Raw genomic sequence first — 26,563 nt, 5'->3', positions numbered from 1 at the left:
CCTACAGACTCCCACTTTGGAAAAACCTGAGTCTGAGATGTATGTTCAATTAAGGTAATTAAGGCCATCTGTGAAGGCTTGACATAAAACCAAGAGTCCCAAATTTTTTTTGGCTACACAGCATTGCAGAGGGAACATTCTTGGCTGGCATTTTTTCTGTGCAGGAGACCTTTATTCAGTTTTTCTATGTCTATTTGTAGACTTTCCCATACCAATGTCATTTCTGTATGTCTCGTATATATTAATAAGTTTAAGAATAATAGGGCCAAAAATTAAAGCAGAAGTGTTCATTATAATGCATGGAAAAGAAAGAGGATGGAGATCCTACAAATAGCAAAGATGGCCAGTGATGGAGCAGGAAGAAATTGCAGTTCTCCTTACTCTATCCTAGGTCAGTCAGTGAGTTGTCCATCCTCCTGCTACCATTCCTTCTGATGATTAAGTCTACTAGGAGAATCAAAGCCACGTGCTTTGCTGCATGGGTCATGCATTTCTTGAGACGTAGGGCTGTTGATGTCTAACAATCCTGCTCTCAAGGCTAGTTGGTCATTTGCATCACATAGGTTGGCTTCTCATGTTTTCTGGCAGTTGCTGACACACAGCTCAGATTCTCCATGATAAAGGCCTTGGGTTGTCTCAGGCAGTATTTGAATCCAATTTGATGATGTACAATGTACTTTTATTTTCCTTACTAGTGTTTCAGTTCCTGCAACATGGGCTAAATTCAGTGAAGACAATATCAGGTGCTCTCAACATGCAAGGGCCAACTCTGTCAAGCTCCGTGAGGATACAGAGGTTGCACTGGAGAGCACATCTGAGGAGCTGTGGAATCAATTTGTCAGCACCAACTTGGCCTTTAACAGTCGCATTGCCGAAGTAGCTGATGCCAAGAACAAACTCCAAGCACAGCTGGCTAAGGTAAGACCCACTAAGCATTGGCAGCTGTGTATAATCCTAAATGTGCATGAAAGGCACAGAAATCTCTAGAGTTTACATCCTTCTTGAATAAGCACCTCATCGAAAGTCAGCTATATTAGCTTCTGCCAGGCAGTGCATTCGCATCACTTGTAGCCTGAGAAGGGCTCACTCAAAGATGAGCAGCCTGGGAAGATGACAGAATTTTACAACAAACCATACAACATCTGTCCCGTACAAAGAATCACTGTGCTTATGTTCATTTGCACTTTACATGTCTAAAGTGGGGAAAAATGTTTTCAGTTTTCTTTGTTTTCCTATTTTTCATTTATTGAGGTTATTCCCTGGTGATTTCCTGAGCAAAGAAAGTGTTGTTATTTTTTTGGTAAACAGTGAAATGACTTTGGAAAGCACACAAATAAAAAGGCCCACAAACATTGTAACATTTTTTTTCTTTTAGAAGAAAGAGGATATTTCAAGTTTTTGCACTTTTTTTTCTGCAGTAGTAAAAGAAAAGTTCAGAATTTAAAAATCCTTCCATTCAAAATGTTATCAGTCTGCCTTTGAAACCTAAGTTCCCAGTTGTCCTTCTCCTTTTAATACAATATACCTTTACATCTTTAACCTCAATTTTGGCCTTGGTTGTGCTTGAAAATAGTCTCATATCTTGGGGTGGTTCAGACAGTTAACTTCTCAAATATTTCTTCTTTCTTTTCATGTGATAAAAAGCAGAAATAGCACCGAAGGTGACAGACCTGTATTAAATTCCATCTGTAAACCCTTTTCAGTCAGTTTTCATGGAAAAATGTGACTTGTTGGAAATGTATTAGTGGAATTTTGAAACATGTTCTAAAGTTAATAAGAGGTGCTGCCTTTGTACTGACAGATAAAATCTTGTTAAACTATCAAGACTCACTGTGTTATTCATGTGACTTCAGTCAGAGTTCACTGAGTTCTTCTACTAAGACTCCTTCTCTTATAGAGGAGGCTCGTGCTCACTCATTTGTTTCAATGCACATTTGGAAACAATAGAGTTTTCCTGCCATTCTATTTGTCATAAGTTGTTTTAAGATGTTTTCAGTTTATTTTTAGGGACTTGAAGGAAAGTGCAAACCAACCAGCTAAATATGTGTGAAGTCACAGCACATAATGTTTTCTTCTATTTTTTCCTGCTTATAAAGCACAGAAGATGTTGAATGTAGTTTTTGTGTGGTTTGGATCTGGTATAAATGAAGCCAGCTATAGCATTTTATCCCTGAATTGAATATCCACCTAAGTTTCTCACGGTCTTAATCTATGAATTCTTGCTTTGCATTTTCCAGTGACTTTTTATAAAAGGTAGAATAAAATACAGAAGGTAGAATAGGGCCACGTGTGGAATCACAAATTGCAGTGTGAAATACCAACACACTATCAAAGATTTGGTCATCGTGTCCAGCTGACTCAACGCTGACAGCTTGTAGATAATAGAGGAAAAAGTGACTTATGTCCCCATGCTGTCACACTACTGGATTGCAATAAGAAGTGACTGGGAGAAACTGAAGTAATCGTATATGAAGATCGTTACTGCATAAAGAATAATTAGGTTGTGTGTGTGCATGGATTAAAAAAGCGTCATGCAGGACGGCATTCCATGAGCTCCTGCTGCTATGCAGGGATGAGTTACAAAGTGACAGCACATACACAGCAGAGACCTTCATCTCGAACTCCATAGTGATGTGAAAACAAAATGCTGTAGGCTTGCAGAGCAGAAATGCTGCTGGTTAAGGAGTGGATGAAGATATATGATAGAACACCTATTAATTCTTTTGCTTGTGATACCTCAAAAGGACAGGAGGAAAGAGAGAGAGTAAGGAATGAATGCTCAGTTAACGGCCATCTATAGCTAAGCAGAGCAGATTACGTTTTATTCTTTCTCCTAGCTTGCAGTATTGTCTGTAGAACTTAGAGAAAAAAGTATGGCTGGATATGCTTTAATAAGACAGCCACAGGAGCAGCTAGGGCTCAAGGCTGTCCCTTAAACACTACCACACTGCTACAGTTCCTTTTCCTTTCACACGCAATACCAACCTATTCACCACAGCGGGTGCCACGATTTCATTTTCTTGTGTTTAGTGTTTAGTGTTTGTGTTTAGAAAATGGATCACTCTTTCAAAGGCTGTTTTTGCACTGGCTTCACAAGCAATGAATGTCAATATTAGAGACATCCTTCCTTCTGCCAAATTCTTCTCCCAGCTAAGCAGTCTACCTCCATGAACTGGGAGGAGAATGAATATAGAAAAAGTTTCCTTGGAACCAGGAAAAGTTTTATATTTAATGAGATCTGAAGTTCATTTCTGAATGAAAAAATAATTTTCTGCTTTGTGAAACAGCCAAATCTCTTCCAGACAAAAAGCTACGCAGGGAACTTCCTGTAATCATTTGTTTCCAAAATCAGAAAGGAAAGAATAATTAAAAAAAAAACATACAAGAGTAAATAGTGTGAATATGGTGATGATAAAAAATAACCACATGTTGAAATAGCACATTTTCTTCTGTCTATATCACTTACATGCAGAAGATCAGCTGGATGAGATTATGAACCTAATGCCTCAGCTTGTCTCAGCATGTTCTTCCTCCTCCTAAAAAAGTACCAAATTAGTATATAAAAAAAACCCAAATGTAAAGAAAATCAGCAATTCATTATTACTCTGTTCAGTTCTATTGTAGAATATCGTCTTCCTTTATGTCCAGATAAGTGTTTTCTATGTACCAAAAGATGCAGAATGTCTCTATGTAATAAGGGCATCCTGTTGTTTTCACTTCTATCAAGAGTTAGGCCAGGAGTTTTGCCAGGACCTTCTCCATCAATGACATAATGTCTCCATTTCAGGTTACAAACTGTACAAGTCTCAGAGCAATAACTACACAGCAGTACATCTGCTTTTTAAAGCATTTTTTCTGCTGCTAGGATGGTGGGTGGAATTGAACCTCAGTTTCCACCACGTTGCTGCACCATTTACCTTGAGTTACTGATACACAGTTGAATAGCAGATCTGAAGAAATTCCCTGTTGCAACTGACTGAGATTCTGACACAGCTTTTAAACTAGGTTTGCACTATAAAGTGTCCGCACATCATGTTTAAAAGTGCATGAACAAAACGCACTTGAGAATAATTCTTCATATAGTTTGCCTTCACTACGTACTTCCCAATACAATGAGGACCAAGGGATGCAGTGAAGAACTCTTCCTGTAAGGCATCTGATAAACAGACATGAGAAAATTATTTCAAGAGGAATGGAGCAAAACCCTCAACAATGAAAGTGCTTGGCACTCTGCTTTTTTGTATCTAAATTAGTCCAAACAAACCACTTTACAATACAGATCACCTGCTCCACTACATTTCTTACTATGAACCTCCACTCCTTTTCATTTATTTAGAGGAATGGCTTAGTGACTTACAGATGTATCATCTTGTGTTAGATCAGCTGCGACTTTATCTTTTATTCTACTTGGAGTTCAGCCTGGAAGTCGGTGCTTGAAAGGGCTCCAAGTTCAGATCAGGTTTCCAAGTCAGTGTGAGAGGTCTCCAAAGCGCATTGTTTGCCAGTGATTCCAGCTTGCCTTTCTGCGTTCTCAGTCCAGCTGCTGTCTGCTCTCACTGTTACTCCACTGATGTATTCAGGAAACTGTCTGAGTTTTCTTTCCTTCAAATTTTTATTGTCTGCTTTTCCTTCCTGACATTTCTTTTGGGGAAGCTGGCTGGTGAGGCTCACAAACCCCAACTCTATCAGAAATCTGGGAAGTGATTTGCCTAAGGAAATGGTAAAAACGGATTGAAGTGCTTCTGTATGACTCTGAACAGGAATCTATTGAATGCAGAAAGGAAATGCTTTTCCTAAAAACTTGCTTTATATGTCTCTGTTTCTAGTTCATGATAGGGCTTCCATGATGAATTATCCTCTGCCCGCTTTTGCTTGATTTTTCTCTAGCAGGCTGAGACAACTTGCCCTCTTTTCAGAAACTCAGTACAGGAAGTACGGGTGTGGTATAAAGCATTTCCTACTGCAACTCTGAAGCCTGGAAGCCATCACAACTGCAAGAAGGATTAAAAGAGTGGAAACCGGGCAATTGCTTGAATAAGTTCCTCAACTTCCTCCTCAGTAGGATGAAAAGGATGATGTTAGTAGAACTAGATGACACCACTAGATTTAGGTTATTCAAATAACTGTTGGGGAAGGGGCACAACACTTGCTAAATCTACAAACGGCTCTATAGAAGCAGACAAAAACAAAAGAAGAATCAGTGGCGAGAAAGAAGCCAGACAAATCCAGATGGAAAACATACACACTTCTTTTTCACAGCAACGGAATTCATCGCTGCAACAGTTACCACAGATAGGTGACTTCATTAGTGCGAGGAACTGAAAATCAAGATAAGATCGCTGTTCTCCCCGAAAGCTCTGCTTTTCCTACAGGCACTGGCTTATGAAGAGGAATTGCTACAGGGTAGAGTAGTGTCCTGCAGGCAGTGTAGGCAGCTAAATAACTCAGACTTTCTTCTCACCCCAAGATTGAAAATGTCCTATTTCTATTTCTATCCCAACTGCATAAGCCTGTCATTAGTTTGTCTTACTTGATTCTGGGATTAATCTTGTCTTCTGAGAATTCTTGTGAGAATCTGGATGGCAGAACCGTAGATGCATGAGGTTCTGGAGGCCAGAGACAAGGAGCCCTTGCTGGCCAGGGTTCAATCCTACACCAAAGAGGCTGTCGCAGCTGTGCTGTGTTTCATTGTCACTGGGCTCACAGAGAATGTAGCTGTTTGGGGATGGAGATATTTTTCAGGGTTCTAATCACAATGTGTGACCTTGGTCAGGCACAGAGCTGTTCTGGGACCAATATTTTAGGGCAGTGAACAGCAAATATAGCCCACACAATTCAGTGTAGAAGATGGTGGTATGGTAACTACAGCATGCACCACTACAAGAAACACTCAGTTTACGATGAGAGAAAATATGATAAACATATTTGACATCTGATATAAAATCTATACAAATCTTTAGGAAAAGGAGGAAAAGCTTTAATCATGGTAGCAGCCCCTCATTAATATGTTTGCATCTATTTTCCATAAAGCTAATATTAACGTAAATAGTTACCTTGGCTTCCCTCTCCTGGAAATAACCAATAGGACAGGATGTTTACATGCAGTAGGTCTGAGAATCAATCAGACCAGACAGCAAGTGACATATTTACACAGCCCAGTATTTATCCCATGCCTAAACACCAGATTATCTCAGTTAGCACTGTACAAGATAGAACACCTGCGCTGTGCTCAGAGCATTTGTATGCTCAGAGGCAGAGCTGCCCAGCTCCTCCCTTCCTGCAAGATTTGCTATTCCTCTACCCAGGAGCACAGGGATCAGAAACATGCTAGAAAAACAGATACATATTCAGTAAAACCATGAAAAAATAACCACTCATTCCAGTAAACGAGCAGCCCTGATTCTGAGTATTTCCACTCAGTTCATTGAGAATGAGTGCTTTTAGAAATAGTTCCCTCTTACTTACTTTTTTTTACTCCTGCGGTGTGAAAAGGCAGTATATTGCATCGGTATATGATGGAAATTAATTCTTTCTTGCCTTTCTACTTGATATATTTCTACTCTATACCTGAAGAAACAACAGAATTTTGTTTTAGTAAGTTGTTCCATCACTTACACAGATTATCCCATGAGTTTCCATCACACATTTTTTTTTTAATTAAATTCAAATGTATTCATAAATTAAAAAACAAGCCACTTGTTGTCTTAACACCTATTGAATATATTTGTATGATGGCTAGAGGGAAATACTGAATATTGAATACATTTTATAGTTACACAATCAACTTCTAATTCAAGACATAAACCTACTTGGGTTTGTAAGTAGTATAAAACATAGAGCAAAAGCCAAGAGAACCTCAGTGGCAATAAAACCAGGGACTGCCCTCCAGCCTCCTAAATAATTTTCTAACTCCTCAACTGTGAAATTCAGAGAGAAACCCTCCTACAGCTGTTGAAAAGGACACAGCTCAGCCTTCCTCTGAGCAGGGGCATCTGGAAAGGCTGGCATATTTTAGGAGGTGCCTGCGTGAGAAGCATGAAGAAGGGGTGCAGCAGGGTTGTGAGCTGAGGGATGGAGCGTGTGTGTAGGAGAGGGAGCACTTTCCCTGTGGCACTTTTCCCACATAGGCTTTCATCTTGGACCCCGGTGTATCCTCATATTTTTATACATGTCTTTGTTTGCTATTTTTTTCTCTTCCTCATTTTATGCCTTAAAAACTCAGTAATTTATGGTTTCTGATGCCTTTCCTGGTGGCTGAGTATATTCTTCATTCACTTAATCTTATCGTTTAATATGGGAACCTGTTTGAGAGTAAAGTTTTCAGACAATTAATGAAGAGTGACTCAGAAGTGGTTGGGAAGGTGTGTGCTGGTTGGTCTTAGCAGCTCAAACATGCCTGGAAAAACCTGTTTGAAGGAGGAAAAAGATATGCACATACTTTAGACTTTTACTTACAAACCAAGAGAAATTTCACATGAAAAGTGAGGCAATAACTGGAAAACAAAGTTAGATTTATGTCTCCTAAAATGGTTGCTTGGTCCCATGAAATCATAAAGGCTTGCTTAGACTGGATCAGAGTACAAACTGTGGCCAGGGGGAGAAACCATTTAGGAGAAGCCTCTTCTCAGTCTGCCACACTGCAGTGCTCTACTTCACGGGTTAGGCTGAGCGGCACTCACTTGGGGGTGGGCTGGAATCGGAGTAATGCATTTGGATTATCATGAATCCAGTGTCATTAGCTGCACAGTGTCTTCTCACACTGAAGGACATGCTCCCAGCTGCTCAGTAAAGGCAGCCTGTATTGAAAGAAAGCAAGCCTTTGCTGACGTTGCTACGGAAGGCAACTTCTTGTGTGATTTGTAAGACTGCTCCGATCACGTGTGTGACCTAGCGGCTCTTTTTCCAAGTCGTACTGTATCCAGACTATAAAAATCATGGCCTTGGTGAGGTGAGAGAGCAGCAGGAGAGCAGTTTTCTAGAAGCTCTCAAGTATTCTGCAGCACAAAACTTTCCTCATGTCCTGGAAGGGAAAGTTTCCGGGTGGGCAGCTGCCTGAGCCAATCCCTCAGCACAGTCTCTTAGGAACATGCTGCTCAGCATTTGTTGTTTTTGCTTCCTGCCTTTGGAGGCCATCCAGAAATGACGTATACCAGTGCAACACTATCTGGTGATCGTCCCCACCAATCAGTTTATGCACTGTAGATTATCTAAGTCATTTTATCCAATGTGTGTCCCGAATGAGTAATCAAAAAATGTTTGTACTAAGCTTCTGTGATGCTTTAGAGGTGGTTCCCCCGAGGCCATTTTACTTTGCATGTCTGAAATGACAGCACTTAAAAAAAAACAAGGAAAAAAATGACAACATACAAGGAACCACATCCACTTACATGCAGCCAAGCAAGGCTTGAAGATAGCTGCATGACTTTACATTTGAATTTCGAGTTAGGAAGCAGGTTTAAATAATTTTATTTTATTTTTTTATTATTATTTTTTTTAATGGTGAGGGATTTGCTCAGTAGTCTTGGTTGTGCATAATGCCCTTGCACGCTACTGGCACCATTCTGAGCAGGACTTGTGAAGTAATGTGGCACAAGGGTGCTTTGTAGTGACTGTGCATTATGCAGACATGATGTTGTAAGATAACAACTGTGAATTTTAGATTTTAGCTCACTTCGTGGTACCAACCAACAACTGGATTCTCAATAAAGAGAAATCAGAAATTAGAGCCTGCCCTTTTTGAGCACTGTCATTGTGTGAATTTGCAGACTGTGCCAGTTCTAAATACTTTAAGTCATTTCTAGATACAAGAAGACTACTGGCTTACGTCAGTTATGGTAAATGCACGTATAACTTAGTACTGGAAAAAGAGGACAGTCTCCCACATCTGTGTCACTCAGGTAACATCCATGTGTGTTCTACATGTGCTGTGGGCAGTGAGGTCCAATTGGACACAAACTCACAGTCCAGCACAGTCAGTGCCATGGAGGAAATCAACCTCAGGACTGATAAATTACAGCTGAAATATATGGGTTTATGGTGTAGTATTATCACCAATAAAGCTCAGATTCTGAACCAAACAGGCCTTACTCAGAAACAGGACTGAGAACACAAGTCCTCTGTTTCACTGTAAGTAGAAAACAAATAACCCTCCCAAATCCTTTCTGAAATTGAAACACAACTTTGTCCAGTTCTTACTGAGCTGAGGTGATGTGTGCTACTACGTTTCATTGGTTTTACTTTGATTTACACTTTTAAATTGTTATTTTAAAAATCTACTTACAATTTACTATAAACTGTAAATAGAATTAACATAGGAGACCCAAACCCTCACAAAATCCCACTGCAGGTAACATAACCACACCCCAGTGAACTTGGCTCACTCAGTAACTTGCAGCAAGGCGTAGCATGGGAAGCACTCCTGCAGTGACAGAAGCTGTAACATAAACACAGGAAAGGAGGACCCTGCTAAGCAGTGGGTGACCTCCAGAAGCACTGCGCGCTCTTCCCTCACAGCCTTGGCACATCCCCACAGGTTGATATTTTGGTTGGCAATGAAGATGAAAGGTGTGCACAAAGGGTAGGACTGACAGGCTTACAGAATCCCCAGCAGCACACCTGGGAGCTGCATATAACCTCCTGCACATGATGTGAACATACACAGAACATTTCTAAATGGTGACATTCTTGTAACAGCACAAGCTGATCAAAGTTTGCTTCTCCTTCTAATTGGGCAGCAGAAGATCTCTCACATTGCTCTACTACACCACATAACCAAGCTCTTAGATTTGGGCTGATGTGCAGGTTCCTGGTATCCTTAGCCCTCTGGGTTTTACCTATAAATAACCTTTCAGAAGCAAGAACTAACTCAATTTTCAAACCACGTGCATCATTAGCTTAACGTGATACAGCTTCATATGTAGGCAAGATCGAAACAGCAGCATAACTTTAAGCACATTACGCCATTTTTAATGGTTGCTGAAATTCAGGTTGCATTGATTTTAGTAAACTGGCTGAGAAACAATGTCAGTTCAGTTTGTTCTCTTCCATTTTAAACCTGTCTACAGGAAGAGCTTGAATTTGTTCCCTGTATTGGCTGCAATTGATTGTGATAAATGAAAGTAAGGTAATAATCAACTAGTTAGGGAACATTATTAGAACATAAACATTTCTTTCCTGCTCTCCATTTTATGGCTGAGCAAAAAACTTCTCCTTTGTAGTTTCTTCCACTTTTTAACACCGATGAAAACAAATAAAAAGCACTTGCAGTATGCTGGGGAATAATACCATGCTATGGTAATATGCTCTGCAACTAAGAACTATGCTATTCTAATTCTGTGAGGCTCTCCTTTTTGATGTTGTTTCACTCCATACTGTCTCCATTTAGAGAAAAAAAAAAAGTTATTTCCTCTACAGCTCCCAGAGACTTTTCAAAACTTCCAGAAGTTAGTTTCAGTACTTAAAAATGACTTACACTTATACATATTTGCAGCAAATGTCCCCCAAATACTTGTAGTCTGCCACTATTTCAGGGGGCATGTTTCATGGCTTTTGAATTTTTATGGAGGAAAAGGAAATAAGTACTGAATGAAAGTTTGAATGAAAATGAAAGTTTGTTGAGAAATTTTATCTTTTATCTTTTATCACTGCCTCTACAAAAACGGCATTTCACAAAAAAACACAGTTGGGATTTTCCCATCACTGTATTTCAGTGCTTCTTTTCTGCTTGTTATAAATTTGTATTCCAATTTATATTCCAATTCAAAAATTATTTCATGTTATAATAATAAAAAAAAGGTTTATTTCTTAGTGGAAGTTGTTCTCCAGCATTGATACCCAGTTTTGCAGGAACAACTTAATTACATGTTTTAGCAGCATTTAATGGCCTCTGGCTCTCCCATGAGCTGTGATTGCTGTGTATCTTTTGAAAGAAATTGCAAGATCAAGCCAACAAATTATACAAATATGTTTGATTGCTGTGAGGTTGTAGAAATCTCCTCCCCTAAATCAAAACAAAATGACATGCCAGATGGAAGCAGTTCCGATAGCACGGTTTGAAGGAGAGTTAAGTTCTGATTTGGATGCATGCGAGGCTTAAGAAAATGTTCTTCTTGCTCAGGTACTTCAAGAAATCTTCCAGACAGAAGATACAATCATGCTACTGGAGAGATCCATAATGGCGAAGGAATACCCGCTGAAAGTGGCTCAGACACGCCTGGAGGGAAGAACTAGGCGACCCAATATAGAACTGTGCCGTGACGCACCTCAGTTTCAGTAAGTAGAGGCCAGACCACCCCGTCCCTTCCTCAGTCAGCTACTCAAGAAATTTAACAACAGCATGAATTGATTCAACAAGATTAGAGTTGTATTCATTATGTGACTATAAATCCTGGAAGAAAGAACTGAAATCCAAGTAGCTATGCTGAAGTGTAGTTGAGTTTAGAGACCCCTTCCCAGAACAGATTGGTGTTCAATTGCTTGGTGGTGGCTGATATGCTTCTGAATTTGGTCTCATGTTGAGTGGAACTTAAGAATTGTGTTTAATTCCGTTCAGGATGAAACAACAAGATTTACTTCAGGAAATACCGTACTTTAGAATTTTTTTTTTCCAGGAAAAATTCTGTTTTGATGCAAAAATTATCTAATGGTCAGGCCCCTTTAAAAGTTATTTGCAAATTAGAGAGAGGCAGTATTTCTTTCTTCATGAACTTGCTTTCAATGCTTTTATCCAATACAGTGAGTCCAGAATCATTGTACAGATTAGCTCATCTGCTCATTTTAGCTGTGGGACCCTTCCAACATGCTGGCAGCAGCTTGCTGATCCCTGTGCTGTGGTTCATAGAACAATGTGAGTTATGTCCTTCTGGATACAAAAAACAGCATCTGAGACATTAGTCTTCCTTCCCTAGTAAAGGAAGGGTCTTCTGAATTTTAATCCCATTTTTCTCCCTCCCCATCAAGTCTTCAGAGTATTCTGTGGGAGATTTCTCAAGGAATGCTGTAGCTGGAGTGAATCTTGCAGTCCAGTTAGAGAATTGGTGCTTATTTTATTGAAAGCAGGAAGCTATACGTTGTTGACATTTGTATCACAATCCTACCACATGCAACACTATGAGAATACTGGAGTACATTATGCTTAGTCTGAGGATTTATAGTAGTTTTCCAAATCCTGTTTTGTCAGCTCAAAAAGCTTCTGTTCAAACCATTTGGATAGTTTTGTTTGTCTTTTTGTATCACACAAATCATACCTGTTCCAGATGCAGTTCAGCTGTGAATAAATAAAAGCTTCTGATCTATGCACAGTAGTGTTCACTTAGCACTTACCTTTACTCTGGGAGCAGATCAGTTAACACTTCAGTTACCTTTGTGCCATTGATTAGGAATACAAATTAGCAAGTATCAACCATTTATTTAAGAAAAGCCAATCACCACCACCAAGATGGCTTTAAATATTACTCTACAACTTCAGTTATTACTCACTCAAAGTCTGTTCTCTCCTCACTTCCTCCCTGAAGATCTCCTCCACAAAATGTCTGCAGTGTCATGATTGATATCAGTCGAGTCATCAGGACTGTGTGTCCAAAATAAAAAACTTCTTTGAGTTGGGATCAAAAATGTGCTGAAGCAGAGGGTCATGTTATTCCTTCTTCTTCCCATAATTGCCAGTGATACTGCTGATGTTCCAAAGGATCGTGTCTCAGAAAGCTTGAAAGCTTCATTTGAAATCATTGAATATTTTCTTCATCTACTGTGAAAAGATATAAATACGAAATTTGTGTAGGGGTTCTGATTCAGTTCAGCTCTTACCAGCTTACAGGTTGTATAAGAACTTAACATGCAGTTACACATGTATTCAGAAGTACTTTAACCTTAACGTACACATAATTTTTCCATCAGTCTGATACGATTTCCAATATTTCAACCTAAATATCTATTCAAGTACACTGTTTGCTAGACAGCTATATTGATAATTACCATATCTTATTCTCCTTGCTTTGATGAGTATTAATTTTGTTATGCCACAGCTCCCTAATCGTGTTGTTTTGGATGCTTTAGCTGATCTAAATCTTTGAATGCTACGTTCATCCTAACTGGGATTGGAGCTTGACATTCTGACAGAGGGTATTTGAAATGTGAGCACTTTTTCTACCACAGTTTTTGGCTGAGCTTATACCTCAGATAAAATATATATTTTTTTTGAGAAACTCCAACCTGAGAATGCAAAACCATTTACTAATTCATTTTTAAATAATTTGTTCCACATATTTATCTGTTGGTTTAAAGCACAAAGATATTCAGCTCAATAGGGAAAGAAAATATCAAATGAACCACTTCTTTGTAACATGTAAATGTTATCTGAGTTTGCTGTTTATTTAAAAGGAAGTGCTGATGTTGGCATTTGTTCTCTGTGTGCTGCCAACTTTGTAGTTTAAGGGATTAAACAGAAAACAAATTAATAAAGTCTAGCTTTTCTGTGCTGTTCCATGGTGAAAAAGCTGGGACTATCCCAAAAGAAGTTGACGTGGATTCTGGAGAAAATAAAAGTTTCTTAAAGCTTACAGTGCTTGGCTTATTTAATAGAACATTAGGTAGCACACCAGGCTGACAGTATTAAAGAGTTTACTCACTCAGTGATTATGCAAGGATCCTTGCCATGTCTGCATAGGTAGGCTATGGAACTACACTGATGGTCTGCAGAAATGCATACTATAGAACTCAAGCTGGCCATGCTAGCCTTAGAGATGCTACCCAAATAGGAGACTGCAGGTGAGGAAGATAGCGTTCAGGATGCTGAGTGGCTTAACTGCTGCTGAATGTCAGTGTAAGCAGAAATTGACACTTCTTACAGGTGCTATGGAAGCCAGTATGGCAAAGAATAGGTTTCGTGTTGATTCAGACCAAGAGGGTCTGTTTGAATTCTGTCTGAGAATCTGATCTGTGCTTCGTGTAAAAAAGGCACATGGTGGGAGACTGCTAAAGTTATTGGAGCAACCTGTCCCCTTCTCTTTTTTTCAGGCTTGTTACTGAAGTTTATACTATAGATGACACCTTACAGACCTTAAAGAAACATCTGCAAGAAGCCCGTGATACTCTGCAAATGCTGCTTCACAACAAATCAAAGCTGGAACACGACATTTCTGTGAAGGCAAACTCCTTCTTCATTGACAAGAAGTGTATGGAGATGCGCAAAACCTTCCCCTGCACCCCACGGCTCATTGGCTACATTTGAGCAGTAACCTTTGATACCTCTCATGCATGATACAAAAGCTGCAAAGGTTGCAAACACTTCCTGAAGGAAATCATTATTTTGTTGGGGTTTTGTTTCTTTGTTTGAAATCCAATAGAAATAAACCAACCAAAATCAATACTGTGCTTCTTTCCTTCGAACAACTGCGTAATCTCAGCTATAGCTGCCCCATGGAATGGAATTAGTAGATCTATTCTAAAAGAATCCGACCACACTAAAATGACTAGAGAAATTTTGCATGATTTGTGAGTTACTAGCTAAAGAAAATTAAAAACTGACGCCCCGCACTTTTCACCAGAAGAAGTACAGTACAGGATGTAACTGTCTGGGATATTGTGACGCCTGTGTTTCAGTCCTTGTCTGGAAAAGTCACTTTTGAATGCTTACCCATCCTTCAACTCTCTTTCTGTTTAGCAGACGTAAATTTGGTGTTTGCTTGAAATTAGAAGAGGTTGAGCAAACTTGATTCATAGAAGAAAATCTTGTATATTTATGTGAACTATTTATGACCATTGTTTGCCTAAGACTGAGAGGTCTTAACTACACAGAACTGTGTACTATCAGTAGATGTCAAAGGACTTCATGAGCACAGACAGTACCACAGTTCTTCATCACTTCATCAGGTGAAGACAATGAAGGCTGAAATGTTTACAGTGCAGTAATCACAGTGAAGGATTTGAGGAAGCACTAGTTTTAACCCATGTTAAAGCAATCTGATTTTTGAGCAAATGGAATAAAAATGTTTTTCTGTTATTTGTGTTTCTGTGCTGGGTTTACGTGCCCTTACATACAGCATAATCAGCAATGCACAGTTCTAACAACTGAGCTGCTTCCTGCTACCTTGGTCCCACAAGGGTCCCCTTCACATAACAGCTCTAGGAACACATAAAACACATTTTAACTGAACCAAGGCCAAATCTGAAACAATGCTTAGTCTGAAAGTTGCCTGAACAAACTGGCTCTGTTCCTCCTCTTTTGTTTTGCGGGGGTGGTGGCTTCGCTCAGCTCCCAACAGAAGTCACATTGCTGGGGGACACCGAGCCGTGCAACTCTGTACTTCCCGGCAAGTTAACCGTGACTCTCACTGAGCGTGGTTGTGGCTGAGCCATTTCACACTCTGTTTTACTTCTCAGTCAAAAAAAACCCAAACGTTTCCTGTTGAGTGTCAAACCGTTTACACATGGTATGTTTCTATAGATTCAAAATCACAGGAAAACATTTTGCAAGATGTGACTGGGGAGTAACATCTAGATGTATTTCCGGTACTCGTTAAACTCATTTCACGTTGACTGCTCTGCATCTTCATTTTCTAAATTAATTCCTGCATCATGGCCATGAACCGCGCTGACTGCTCCATCCAGCATTATGTCTCCAGCTCTTTGGGAGGAATTCCCCAGGTGTGGGAAGAGTTCCAAAAACACAGTTTGTGTTTATATGTGTTAGTGATAGCAGTGCAGAGCATTTCCAGGGCTCATGGAGGTAGGGGGACTCACTGAAGACTTTGTTGGCAATCTGATTGGAATTAATGGTCGTATCTTACTGTCTCTTAGTCTGAAACACATCACAACAACCTTCTAGTGCAGAGTGAGGAATCTCACTATATTTTGTTTCTCAGCAGGGAGGACTGTTTCCACTGGTAACATTTTCCTCCCTCTCTATGCTCTGGTACAGAGGTGAGGGAAATTTTATCACTTGCTTCTGTTACCACAAAACTGTAAAGCCCTTGATTTGCATTTTGTATGTTATTTTTACAGCGTAAGAAGAATAATATTAGCACTGAGTTGTTAAATATTGACAGTGGCCCCACCCTATTTATCAAATACTGACAGCTGACCATGCAGAGGACTAAAAATTATTTGGAAATTTGAACATTTTTGAAGGCATCAAAGAAATTTTTAGAAGTTGGAGTCTTTCCCAGTTCACACAACTACTTAATAGCTAGAAATAGTTTCTCCCCTTCTTATGCCAAAAACCCAATTAAGAAGCATGCAGTAGAAGGAAAGCACTTTTAGGAGAGTCAAATTCTTTGAACAGTTTTATACAGAAAAAGAAACAAGGAAAAATCTTTTCCTGACAGCAGACAGCATCACTGAGAAGTCCTGAATTTGTAAATTTGGGGGTTTAGGGATAGAGATGCTGGGGTTGAGCAGGGCTCTGAACATCACTAATTCCAGCTCCTCCCTCTGCCTTTCTTCAGCCACGTTCTCTGCAAGATCTCAGCTCTGCTTTTTGGGTGGAGTTCCCTATTTATTGTCAGTGCAAACAACACCAAACTCGTCTGAACACAGTGTGAACTCCTACGAGGAGTGACTGCCTAAAATCAGGGATCTACGACAGATAGTCCCATTCTCTGAGGGTGGCGCTCTGCATGAAAGCAGTAACTCCCCGAGGTTCAGCCTCCATCAGTAAGAATAAACTTCTTTGGGTTCTGCGAAATAAGAACAGAATAGAAAATGATTTTATTCCCTAACTATAGCTGCCAGAAGGTGCAAAGTGTATCAACCTAGTGGAAAAGCCTTAGCAAAGAAAATGCTCCAGTCTCTCATTAGTAGTACCCCCATAAGCAGCACATTTATGTTTGCTGATAATGTTCACATTCATTGCAAAAGCATACAGTTTTCTTTAGGCTATCCAAGAAAAGAGGGAAACTTGCTTAGGTTATAAACCTATATAAGTTGGAAAAGGCTGAAATTTGTTTACTAAGTTTTAGAGGGTGGAGATAAGTCAGTATTTGGTTCTTGGAAGGCTGAGTTGATAGGTAAGGCAGAAAAGCTAGATTATAATCTTGTTTTGTCACTGAGTTAATGTGTAAATAAATTTACACAGCCTTGAAAACACAGCTAATATTATTTGTGATGGGAATACGTCAAAGGAAACACATTTCTAACAAGCATAAAGATATCTAGATAAATCTGAGAATCTCTTCAGAAGACCCTAACAAAAACAGAACATAAACATCCTTTCAGGCATTTTTTTCCTTTTCTTTCATGGATCTCTTCTTATGAACTGGATCCTTAATTAACCCACAAATCTAATAAGCAGATCCATAGAACATGAAAGATAAGATCTGTTTTATAGCAGATAAAGTAACGCAGAGAAGACCAAAACCTGTCCCTGCCTGCTTCAGACAATGAGATAATTTTAGTTCCAGACAAGCTATTTCCTAATATTATCTAAACCATACCTCATAAAAGTTTATGGACTTTTATAACCTCCAAACAGAGCAAGAAAACAATGGACCTAAGTATCTTCAGTAATGATAATGCCATTTCAGTCCCACACAGTTACTGACTGCAGTGAAGACACCTCATTTTACCCCAATCTACCAGTAGTTTATTTCTGCTATTTTACTTTATTAAATCACACCAAGGAAGTAAAATGTGCCCCACAGAATTTACAGGTGGTGTCCATTCCCAGTCAGTGCATGCGATGGTTCTCGTAAGACAAGTCATCCCAGCAGAACCACCGAGCCAGGTAAGATCTGGTATGCATGAAATCAGCACGGGATGTTAAGGTGTGTTAAGGAGACAAAGAACGAATATTAACTGTGGAGATTAAAAAAGTGCTGAGTTTGAAGTCACATAGAATTTCACTTTTTTATAATATTATTGGACTTCCATTTTGTTAAGGAGGACAGAGTGAGAGGCCCTTCACAACATCTGATATTTTTTCCACTTCCTGACAGTGCATTTGGTATGTCCAAATTTTACCAAGAGTCCAAGGATGCCTAATTACACATTTACTTACAGCATATGCAAGGCCATTGATGTAATATGAATATGCAAATCAAATGAAGAATACATGCCAATAGTTTGGTAAGTAATTACTGTCTCAGATAGGGTTCTGCTCTGACTTACACCTCCGCAGTGTTGAATCTCAAAATGCAAATCTGGAGTCAAACCTTCAGTGTTTGAATATTTGCACCATGATGCGGCCGGTCCAGCAAACACTGAATTCACAGAACCACAGAATAGTTGATGTTGGAAGGAACACCTGAAGATCTTCTAATCCAGCCATCCCTGCATAGAGCAGTCAGCTTGGAGCTGTTGGCAGGCTGTGTCCATGCAGGTTCTGAATACTCCTGAGGTTGGAGACTCTACAGCCCCACAGGGCAGCCTGTGCCAGAGTTGATAATCTCCATGCACTGTAAAGAAGGGTTTTTTTTCCCCACATTTTCTCACATTTCCTGTAATTTCTGTATTTTCACCTGATCCTGCTCTCCCAAATATGGCAATATGGCACTTATCTATATTATGTTCATCAGAGATGAGGTTTGGCACTTCTGTCTGCTTCAATCCCGATTAAAAGTAATCTGTTAGATGATTGAGACTGTAATCCACAAGCAGCTATGATACACGACTGTCACTACACCATTTGGTTTTGGATCATTTCTCTCCATCATTGTGAGAGAAAGTACAAAGGTCAACAGCTTCTATAAAAGAGGTTAATTAGAAGATGAGGGTAGTAATAAAGTAAAGGCAAACATAACAAAAACAGATGGCTCTGGATCTGGATTTCTACAACAGAACAGTAGCCGAAGTAGTAATGTACAAATGACCGTGAAATTTTCAGTTTATTTCTGCATTACTTAGCTCAAATTCTTTTTTTTTTTTTTTTTAATTGAAGAAAATATGTGTCAAGGAGAGTAGGGGCTTCTTTTTTAAACCAAGAGATTCAATTCTTACAGCAAAAGCACAACCAACTCCAACAAAGAGATAAATAACCAAATGACAAAGAAATAAATAATGTTTTACTGTGCAATAAGGAATTTAAATCTACAGACAATGCAAAACAGCAAATCTTTCTTGCACTCTGCACTGCTTTGAAGTGTTAAGGATTGGTAGAAATTTCTTGTCACTGAGTTATGATCCTACGGCATGTAAGAACACGCTTGCTGTTCTAACTAAGTCATAAAATAACCGCTGCCTCCTTATTATGCGCATTACCAGTTCAGATCTGTTCTCTGGCCCCAGGCCTGCTGAAATCCGTACTGTGAAACAAACCTTCTATTAAAACCTGCTCAGGAGAACAAGACACAAGCCAGACTTGTCTGAATACTGTTTGTCATAGGAAAGACCCTCCTAACTCTTTGTACGTTACAACTCTTGTTATTTTTCAACTGAAATTCATAAATGTTTACCCACTCTTCCTATGATGTCCTTTGATCTCTTACATTTTTTTTATTTTTAAAAACACAGATAACATTCCTGTATCCTTATTAGACAAATAAGAGGAGACAACACAGTAGCTTGAACGTTTGTTTGGATTTTCTCTGAGGATTTATAAACACAAAGGCAGTCCTTCATTGGTTGCCAATGCAAAGACATTCAGGTTTATATAAAAGAATCCAGAGTATTTTATCTAAAGCCAACCTAGGCTATACAAATGAGAGCCCTGACCACTGTTTGTTTATTTGTTTGTTTGTATGAAGGCATTTACTAGTTTATTACTATCACCAAAGTAACTAATATTGAGTGGAATTTTTAAAGTTAAAAAAAATGAAAGGAAATATGCTTAAATAAACAAGGCAGAGGTTGTCTTCTGGTGGGAAATTTCTTCATGTTGTGAAACAAACATAAGAAAATACAGCACAAGAAAATGAGGCTATATACAAAAAAAAGGGAGTGATGAGAATATTCTGTAGGTCAGAGGGCACAGAGCAAAGCATGGTCAGGAAGGCGCTGGCACACTGTGTGGCAGCGGGTCCTTGGGCCTGCAGGCCCTTCTGAGCCACAGATTTCCCAGCCAGGAGGGTGGCACAGCAGGCATGGAGCTCCAGGGGCACAGATGGATGTGTTTAGCAGCCCCACAGCCACAGGTGCCATCCTGTACGCTGCCCACTGAATGCATGACGGCCATCATCCTCCATCAGCTCCTGCAAAATGCTGCTTGTGGCCTGGGAGGAAGAAGCATCAGAAACAAACCTAGCTATTTTGTTACAAACATGCAACAGAGAGAGGAGTGCGTTCATCTCCCAGTATCGCATCTGTGCCCTGCAGGCAATGTTCCAAGAGAAGTCTGTGAAACTTGCACTTGCAGCTATCTCAGAGAGCTCCACCTGGAACCGCCTCAGCCCCGGCTCTCCCAGGGCCTGACTCCATGCCAGAAGTGTGTACGTGACCCTGATGTTCCTGCCTGCGTTTAACTAGCAGCATTTACAAACACGCCATACAGGAAAACGAGGGGAACATGAAAATGGGCTCAGGAGTTTCATTTGCATCAGCTGTGTCTGTTTGCTCTCCGTTCAGAGAGGCACTGGGATCTGAGCACACTGCACTCCTGCACCGCTCGCTGCAGCCCCGTGCGGGCAGCCCATGGCACCAGTGCACTGTGGAGCTGCTGTGCCTTCAGCCTGTGCAATGAGCTCATTAAATGTTAAACCAGGGATTTTGCACGTGTTTTACAGTCAAAATGGAGCTCTGTACTGCCATGGTTGGTGCATTCTCTCCACTAGCTGCCATTTTGTTGGATGCTTTTGTTGTGATTAAGCCCTCCTGTCCATTTCAGCATCAGTCTTCCCTAGCCCTGGCGGTCCTAACCCTAAAGTGGCATTAGCATTACGGCTGTTCCCCCACTGGCCCCAGGGTCTATCCCAAGCACACCCCACAGACAAACAGGCCAGCTGGAGGGCTCCGCAGCCATCCTGCACTGCAGCAGCCCCAGGGCAGGTCAGAGGATGGCTGAATGGCAGATGGTTGACCAACCCCAGGAGGCAGAATTCAGAGCCAGCTGCCCACAGACATGACACACATTGTACTAGATTGCAGGCATGCTGACCAAAAGCATTTACATACACAAATCAAATCATCATCTTGGTTTGTGCTGCTGTTGGTTGCCTGTAAAAGCCATTTATCCATATGGCTAAGCAGAAATGCAGGACCCTTGCACAGCAGCTTATGCTTCAGTTTTGCTCCAGTGTCTCCATGAAGTTGTTCCCAGAGTCTGGAGACACTGACTCAAGGACTTTTGTGTAATACATCTGATCTGCACTGACTTCAACATAGAGCTTTTCTTCGTCCTCCTGTAGCAGGAGTACATGTGTGATCAAACCATTCCATACAGAACCGTGTCCCAACAGCAAGGAAACACCAAGAAAAATCAGTTATGGATGTAGCTGTTGCAGAACTGGGCTTGTGCTCTTACTGTCTCAGTTTAGTTAGGTTAAGCTGGCTGCTGAAATTGCAGCTGCTTGTTCTAACCTGCCACTAGCAAGATCCAGTCTTCACTGCTGCTCCCTGTCCCACGGCCTGCCCCTCTCCTTGAGAGCTGCAGCATGTGAGCTCTGCTCTTTTTGCTGATACTCTGCTTGCTCAGTGTCCTCGCTTCACCTTTCTCATGTAAGAAAACAGCACAGCCCTTGCCAGGTCTCTCCCTGCAGTCATCTGATACATGCAGAAAGGGCAATGCTGTGCTTCCATTTTGTGCAAGAAAGCAACTACCTTGTGGGCTCAGGGGATGCTGGGATCCCAAAACTGTTTGCAATGTTCAGTCTCCTTGGTGTCTGCAAAGATATACATACTCCTATGAAGAGGGTGAATCCCTCAATACACTCAGCTTTCCAGATGAATTTCATAATTGGAAAGTGTCACCCAAGCTACACAGGCTCAGTGGTGCTATAGCAATTATAATCTGTGTTCAAAAGAAAGTGAGAGTGTAATGACTAATTGCTAATGCATGTCCCTTATCACGCATCGCAAATATGCTCCGTATTCTAGAACTTCAAAGCTGTGCTTGTTCTTTAAATGTACAGGAGAAGAGGAAAAATTCATCTGTGTAAGTTACTTAGTGATGAATTAGTTGTATTGTACTGGGCATAAAGGGATTTTGCCAATAAAATACCAACTTATATATTTGTGCTCCTGTCCGAGTAGAGAGCGCAATGGCTTACAGTTAGATGGAAGAACACTTTTTAAAAATGTATTCTGAATACTTCGGCACAGATTTTTGGCATAGCTGAGGTTTCTTGTGGCCTAAACACAGAGCAAACAATATGTGCCTGAGCAAACAATGCTCTTTTACTGAAGTCACAACTCCATAGAAGGAGAAACTTGGAATAATATGGTCTAGCTTGGCTAGTCTGCAAGCGATGTGCAAGGCTGTGCTGCTAAACAAATCACTAGGGGTGGTGGGAAACGTCTGCAGTTTGTGCAGTGGAACTGACAGACTTGCCAAGCAGATAGCCCCAAATGATCCATTATTTTTGTGCCCCAGCTGAAAGTACTTATGTAAAAGAACTACTACCTGTTTCCCTCAGGGGCAGCTAAATCATAGCTGTGTGCTGGAGAGCTGCAGAACTTCTATACATAAACATTTAAGCACTATGATTTATTACCTGTAGATAGCTCCAGCATGTTAATGTCCATTTACCTTTCATATTCTTAGAAGAGAAGAACTATTCTGGGTACTAAAGCACAACGGAGTTTATGCAGCCAGACAGACTGATCTACTCAAGGCCAACACTTTGTGGTATCTAGGCCTGTCGCGGTCTAGCAGCGTGTCCTGGCACATGGCACTGAGCCTGGAGGCAAGGGCGTTGGATACCTCGAGGAAAGCAGAGGCAGGTCTCTCCCTCTGACTGGAATATTTGAGGCACAGATGAGGGGAATGGAGAACAACTGATGAAACAACACCAGGCTGATTATTTTGAGCTGAACAATATGCATGTTTTAGAATGAGCTTCCAAAATAGGAACAGTTACACATATGAACACAACTGGGAAGATGACAAAATGATATAGATTTACAACATGGAGAAGGCATTGCATCAACTGATCTCTTCTCCTGAGAGGATGATATTTTATTTTAAAGCAGGGAAGCGTAGTAGCTCTGGCCCATCTGGATATTGGGTACAACATCTCCATACCTTATGGGGAGTAAACTCTACTGAAGGCAATACTGAATCATACAAGAATTGAAAGGTGAGAAGGTGCAGAGGGCCTGCAATTCACCTCCCCCATCTCTGCTGTTTTCCTGGTCCCCCTAGTCCCTGCATGGGGCTGCTGAACACAGGCCTACCTGGTTTCCTCCCTGCTCCTGAGAAATGTGTGCCATCAAGCATTCATGGCACAGTGGTGACAACTGGTCAAAAAACTCAGTGCTGAGCTGTCGGAATGCATCCTCTAGAATGATTTTGCTTCTTCTTTTGCCTTCTCTCTGAGAAGCAGTGATCAGAGATCTCTTAACAATATACTATTTTTGTAGTTAGGTATAAAACAAATAATGTCCTTCAAAGCTGATGGTAAGATATCAAGCAAAACATTCAACAGAAAGAACTGAAAAAAGACAGACAGATGGAAAAAATTTAAGAAAGTCAACTACTATTGACAAAAAACCCTTTCAGGTGAAAATGAGAGGTGCTACATCCTACATTTCCATAAGGGAAACAATTATTTTGCAAACAATAACAATATAGTAAGGCAGATAATCAATATAACATTGCAAAAAAGTATCTTCTCCAATTTGTTGCTTGCATGATCAGACTAATGGTGAATCCTAGTCAGTCATCTTGTGTTACTGCTGTGACAATACTAGTTTCGTGTGCTACTGCTGTACATGTTTCTGAAGCTAAGATATACCAAGAATTCCAAAGACTTCATATGATCAATGTTTTAGCAACACAACTTGGTGCCCAGTTGTTTGTATTCAGACTTTTTGACATTATAGAAACAACTTTGTGAGAGGTCTGGGAATAAGGGGAAAGATGAGATACCTGTAATTCTCCATCTTCAACTCAGAAAATATCCCACATTCTCCAGAGAGAACGATGAGGGAACGCTGTTTTTTTTTCCAAGCGGCAGCATGCAGTTCCCCTTTATACCTACTATCCAAAAGGATAAAATGAGGAAACTATGCATTGCTTTTCAAAGCATCTTCTAGAGGGCTTGTGGGACAGTTAGAACAAGAGGCCAACTCATTTTCAAGAGACTGCTGACTTCTGGTGTAGAGACTTCAAGGTGCCTGCCTAGAATTCAGCTTATCAGAATCACGGCGTGCATCCTTTCCCCCCTGCTACCTAACTTCCACCCTGCCTATAGCAATGTTATCCCAAAACAGTGAATCTGATTTCGCAGAACAGCTCAGAATCCAGGTAAGAGTGCCCCTACAAGGGTCGAGTAAAGCATTTAAGTATCCTTTGTGGATTAAGTTTTGATGCTTTAGATTCTTCAGAAACTGTCAATATTGCTGTGATTCAGTTGCGTCAGATGTACAAGTGTTAGAACAGCAGTGCAGTCAAACTCCTACTGTTTGCCAAAGACAAACTTTAAATACACAGCCTTCCTCATTTAAGATGCCTTTCACTGGAATCAGCGTTTCCTTCCACCTCAGAACTAATAATCAGCACAGACTACAAGAGCAGCACTAATTTATGATTTCCTTTTACAGAACTGAGATAAGGCACAGATAACAACTGTGGAATTCAGTACGGACAAAGCTAGGACCTCAGAAATTTAAAATGTGTTTATCATCAGATTACCCAACCTCATGTTGCAGGAAGACTGAATGACGGGAGAATAATCCAAGGTAATGTTTGGCTCAGCAGGTTTCTTAATGACTTGGAGGAGAATTGCGGTAATGTTGCATGAACAGTTGGATTTTTTTCTGGTCTCCAAGCATTTTACCATTCCAGCGGACAGTAGTTGCTTTTAAAAACTGCAGTTCTCTTACTGATACTGAAGCAGACTCAAAATCTTAATTGCCCAGCCACAGCTTTTCACAGCCATCTTCCTACAAGCTCATTTTCTCTCAGGTGCCAAGACTGGGACCTACTCTTCTAACAGTGAGTTAATCTGTTTGGAGTTGTGAATCAAAGTGCTCACTACCCAAGGGAATCACACTTCTCCATCACTAGCACTCTCAGCCACACACTGATTGCCTTGGCTGCTCTCTGGCATGTGGCCTTGGCAAAACAAGCAGTGGCTACCACTCGCAGCATAGAAGGCATTGAGAAGGCTTTAAGAGAGAAGAAAATTGGTACACTGCTAGATGTCAAGGACATGCAGTGGGAAAAGATGTGGGGAAGAGAGAGTTACAGCAATCAGCTTAATTTTATCATACACATGGGGAAAGTGGAGAATGTAATAGTTACCATCCAAATTCTTTCTTGCAGAATGCACTTCCTTCCTGCCTGATGAATTCAGCAATGGCAACTTAAGCCAGATGTGACCTTAACTTTTCAGCTTGACTCAGTAATGAAGAATTGCAATGAACAGCACTAGCAGCAGAATAAATATACAGATTTCTCAGTCTTAGGCACTGACAGTGAGATGTTCCAGACCTGCAACTCACACTGTGGTATATAGCTATGCTAAGCATGCACTGAAAAACTGTAAGTGCTGTTCCCTATTTCAACAAATAGCATTTCATGGCCTTACCCCAAGACTCACTGTGCTGAGATGTTTTACACTTCATTCCCAACCCGCTGCACAGTCTGTGCTTTAGAAATACTCATAGAAAGTGCATTCAAGGGAAACCAGAATTTGAATGGTTTTTGTGTGCTTCCTCACAGCAAAATAACCATGCTGCAAATTATGTTAAGTACACAGCTCCAAATGACAGCTGATTTTAAAGCACTTTCATAGGTGTGTTGAAGCTGGAGATCTAGGTAACATACTCAGTACAAAGTTCAATTTGTAAAGAAAAGAAATCAATAGCCTTCCCTTATGAGAAGAAGGAAATGACAGATCAGTGGGAACTCACAACTCACACTCACAACTTTTGTTGATGGTGGTCAACCGTCGATCCATGACTTACAGAAGGCTGCCTTCCTCAATGCTGGGCATTGATCCTGGATGCAGTAGGCTCAAGGACTGTAGCTGTGGGCACACCTTATCTGTGATGAAGCGTCTTTCTATTATCAGTCTTTTTTTTTTTTAAATTAAATAAAGCAATGACTTCAGCAATGACAGCCCAGGAAAGAGAAGTCATTTTTTTCACTAGTTGCTTCTCTGTTCATTGTACTCTTGATGATTTATCTAATATAGTCCATCAGTAGTCCAAGTGGTACAGAAATGTTTGTGACATTTCTTTCTTCAGGAAAGTATTTTGTTTATAGGATTTTACTAGGTACAATGTCCAACTCTCTGGAGATGTTTATTTGTTCAGACTGTTTCTCGTATAATGTATGATTACCCAATCGAATTCATCATAATCAAACTTCTCATTTGTTATTTCTTGCAAATTTAAGAGAAAAGCATCTCTTCCACAAGTGTTCTACATTCTTCTTCTGTTTAGAAATGTCAGGATGTAAACACAAAACAAAGTAATAGCTTGTTTCCATTTTTGCTTTGCAGAGTGCACTGAACAAGTGGCTTCTTACATA

General features: G+C 40.3%; 1 protein-coding gene and 1 long non-coding RNA gene across 2 annotated transcripts in view; one reads left to right on the top strand and one right to left on the bottom strand.

Moving 5' to 3' along the window:
• Positions 1 to 14,926, top strand: part of TEKT5 (tektin 5) — a 21,338-nt gene extending 6,412 nt beyond the window's left edge. Inside the window, exons 5-7 of the mRNA XM_048962308.1 lie at positions 696 to 918; positions 11,117 to 11,271; positions 14,014 to 14,926. Of these exons, the coding sequence (XP_048818265.1) occupies positions 696 to 918; positions 11,117 to 11,271; positions 14,014 to 14,227 (592 nt within the window). The 3' untranslated portion in view covers positions 14,228 to 14,926. The remainder of the gene's footprint in view (positions 1 to 695; positions 919 to 11,116; positions 11,272 to 14,013) is intronic.
• LOC125700953 (uncharacterized) lies at positions 6,367 to 26,563 on the bottom strand. The gene is made up of 3 exons (XR_007380105.1): positions 25,949 to 26,563; positions 12,478 to 12,742; positions 6,367 to 6,567 (listed from the first exon to the last, which is right to left on the bottom strand). It is a non-coding gene; the product is annotated as an uncharacterized LOC125700953 (long non-coding RNA).

The sequence above is a fragment of the Lagopus muta genome, chromosome 15 (assembly GCF_023343835.1).
Source record: "Lagopus muta isolate bLagMut1 chromosome 15, bLagMut1 primary, whole genome shotgun sequence".
Lineage (NCBI taxonomy): Eukaryota > Metazoa > Chordata > Aves > Galliformes > Phasianidae > Lagopus > Lagopus muta.
The sequence above is the reverse complement of the archived record's forward strand: the minus strand, read 5'-3'. Positions and strand labels throughout refer to the sequence as shown.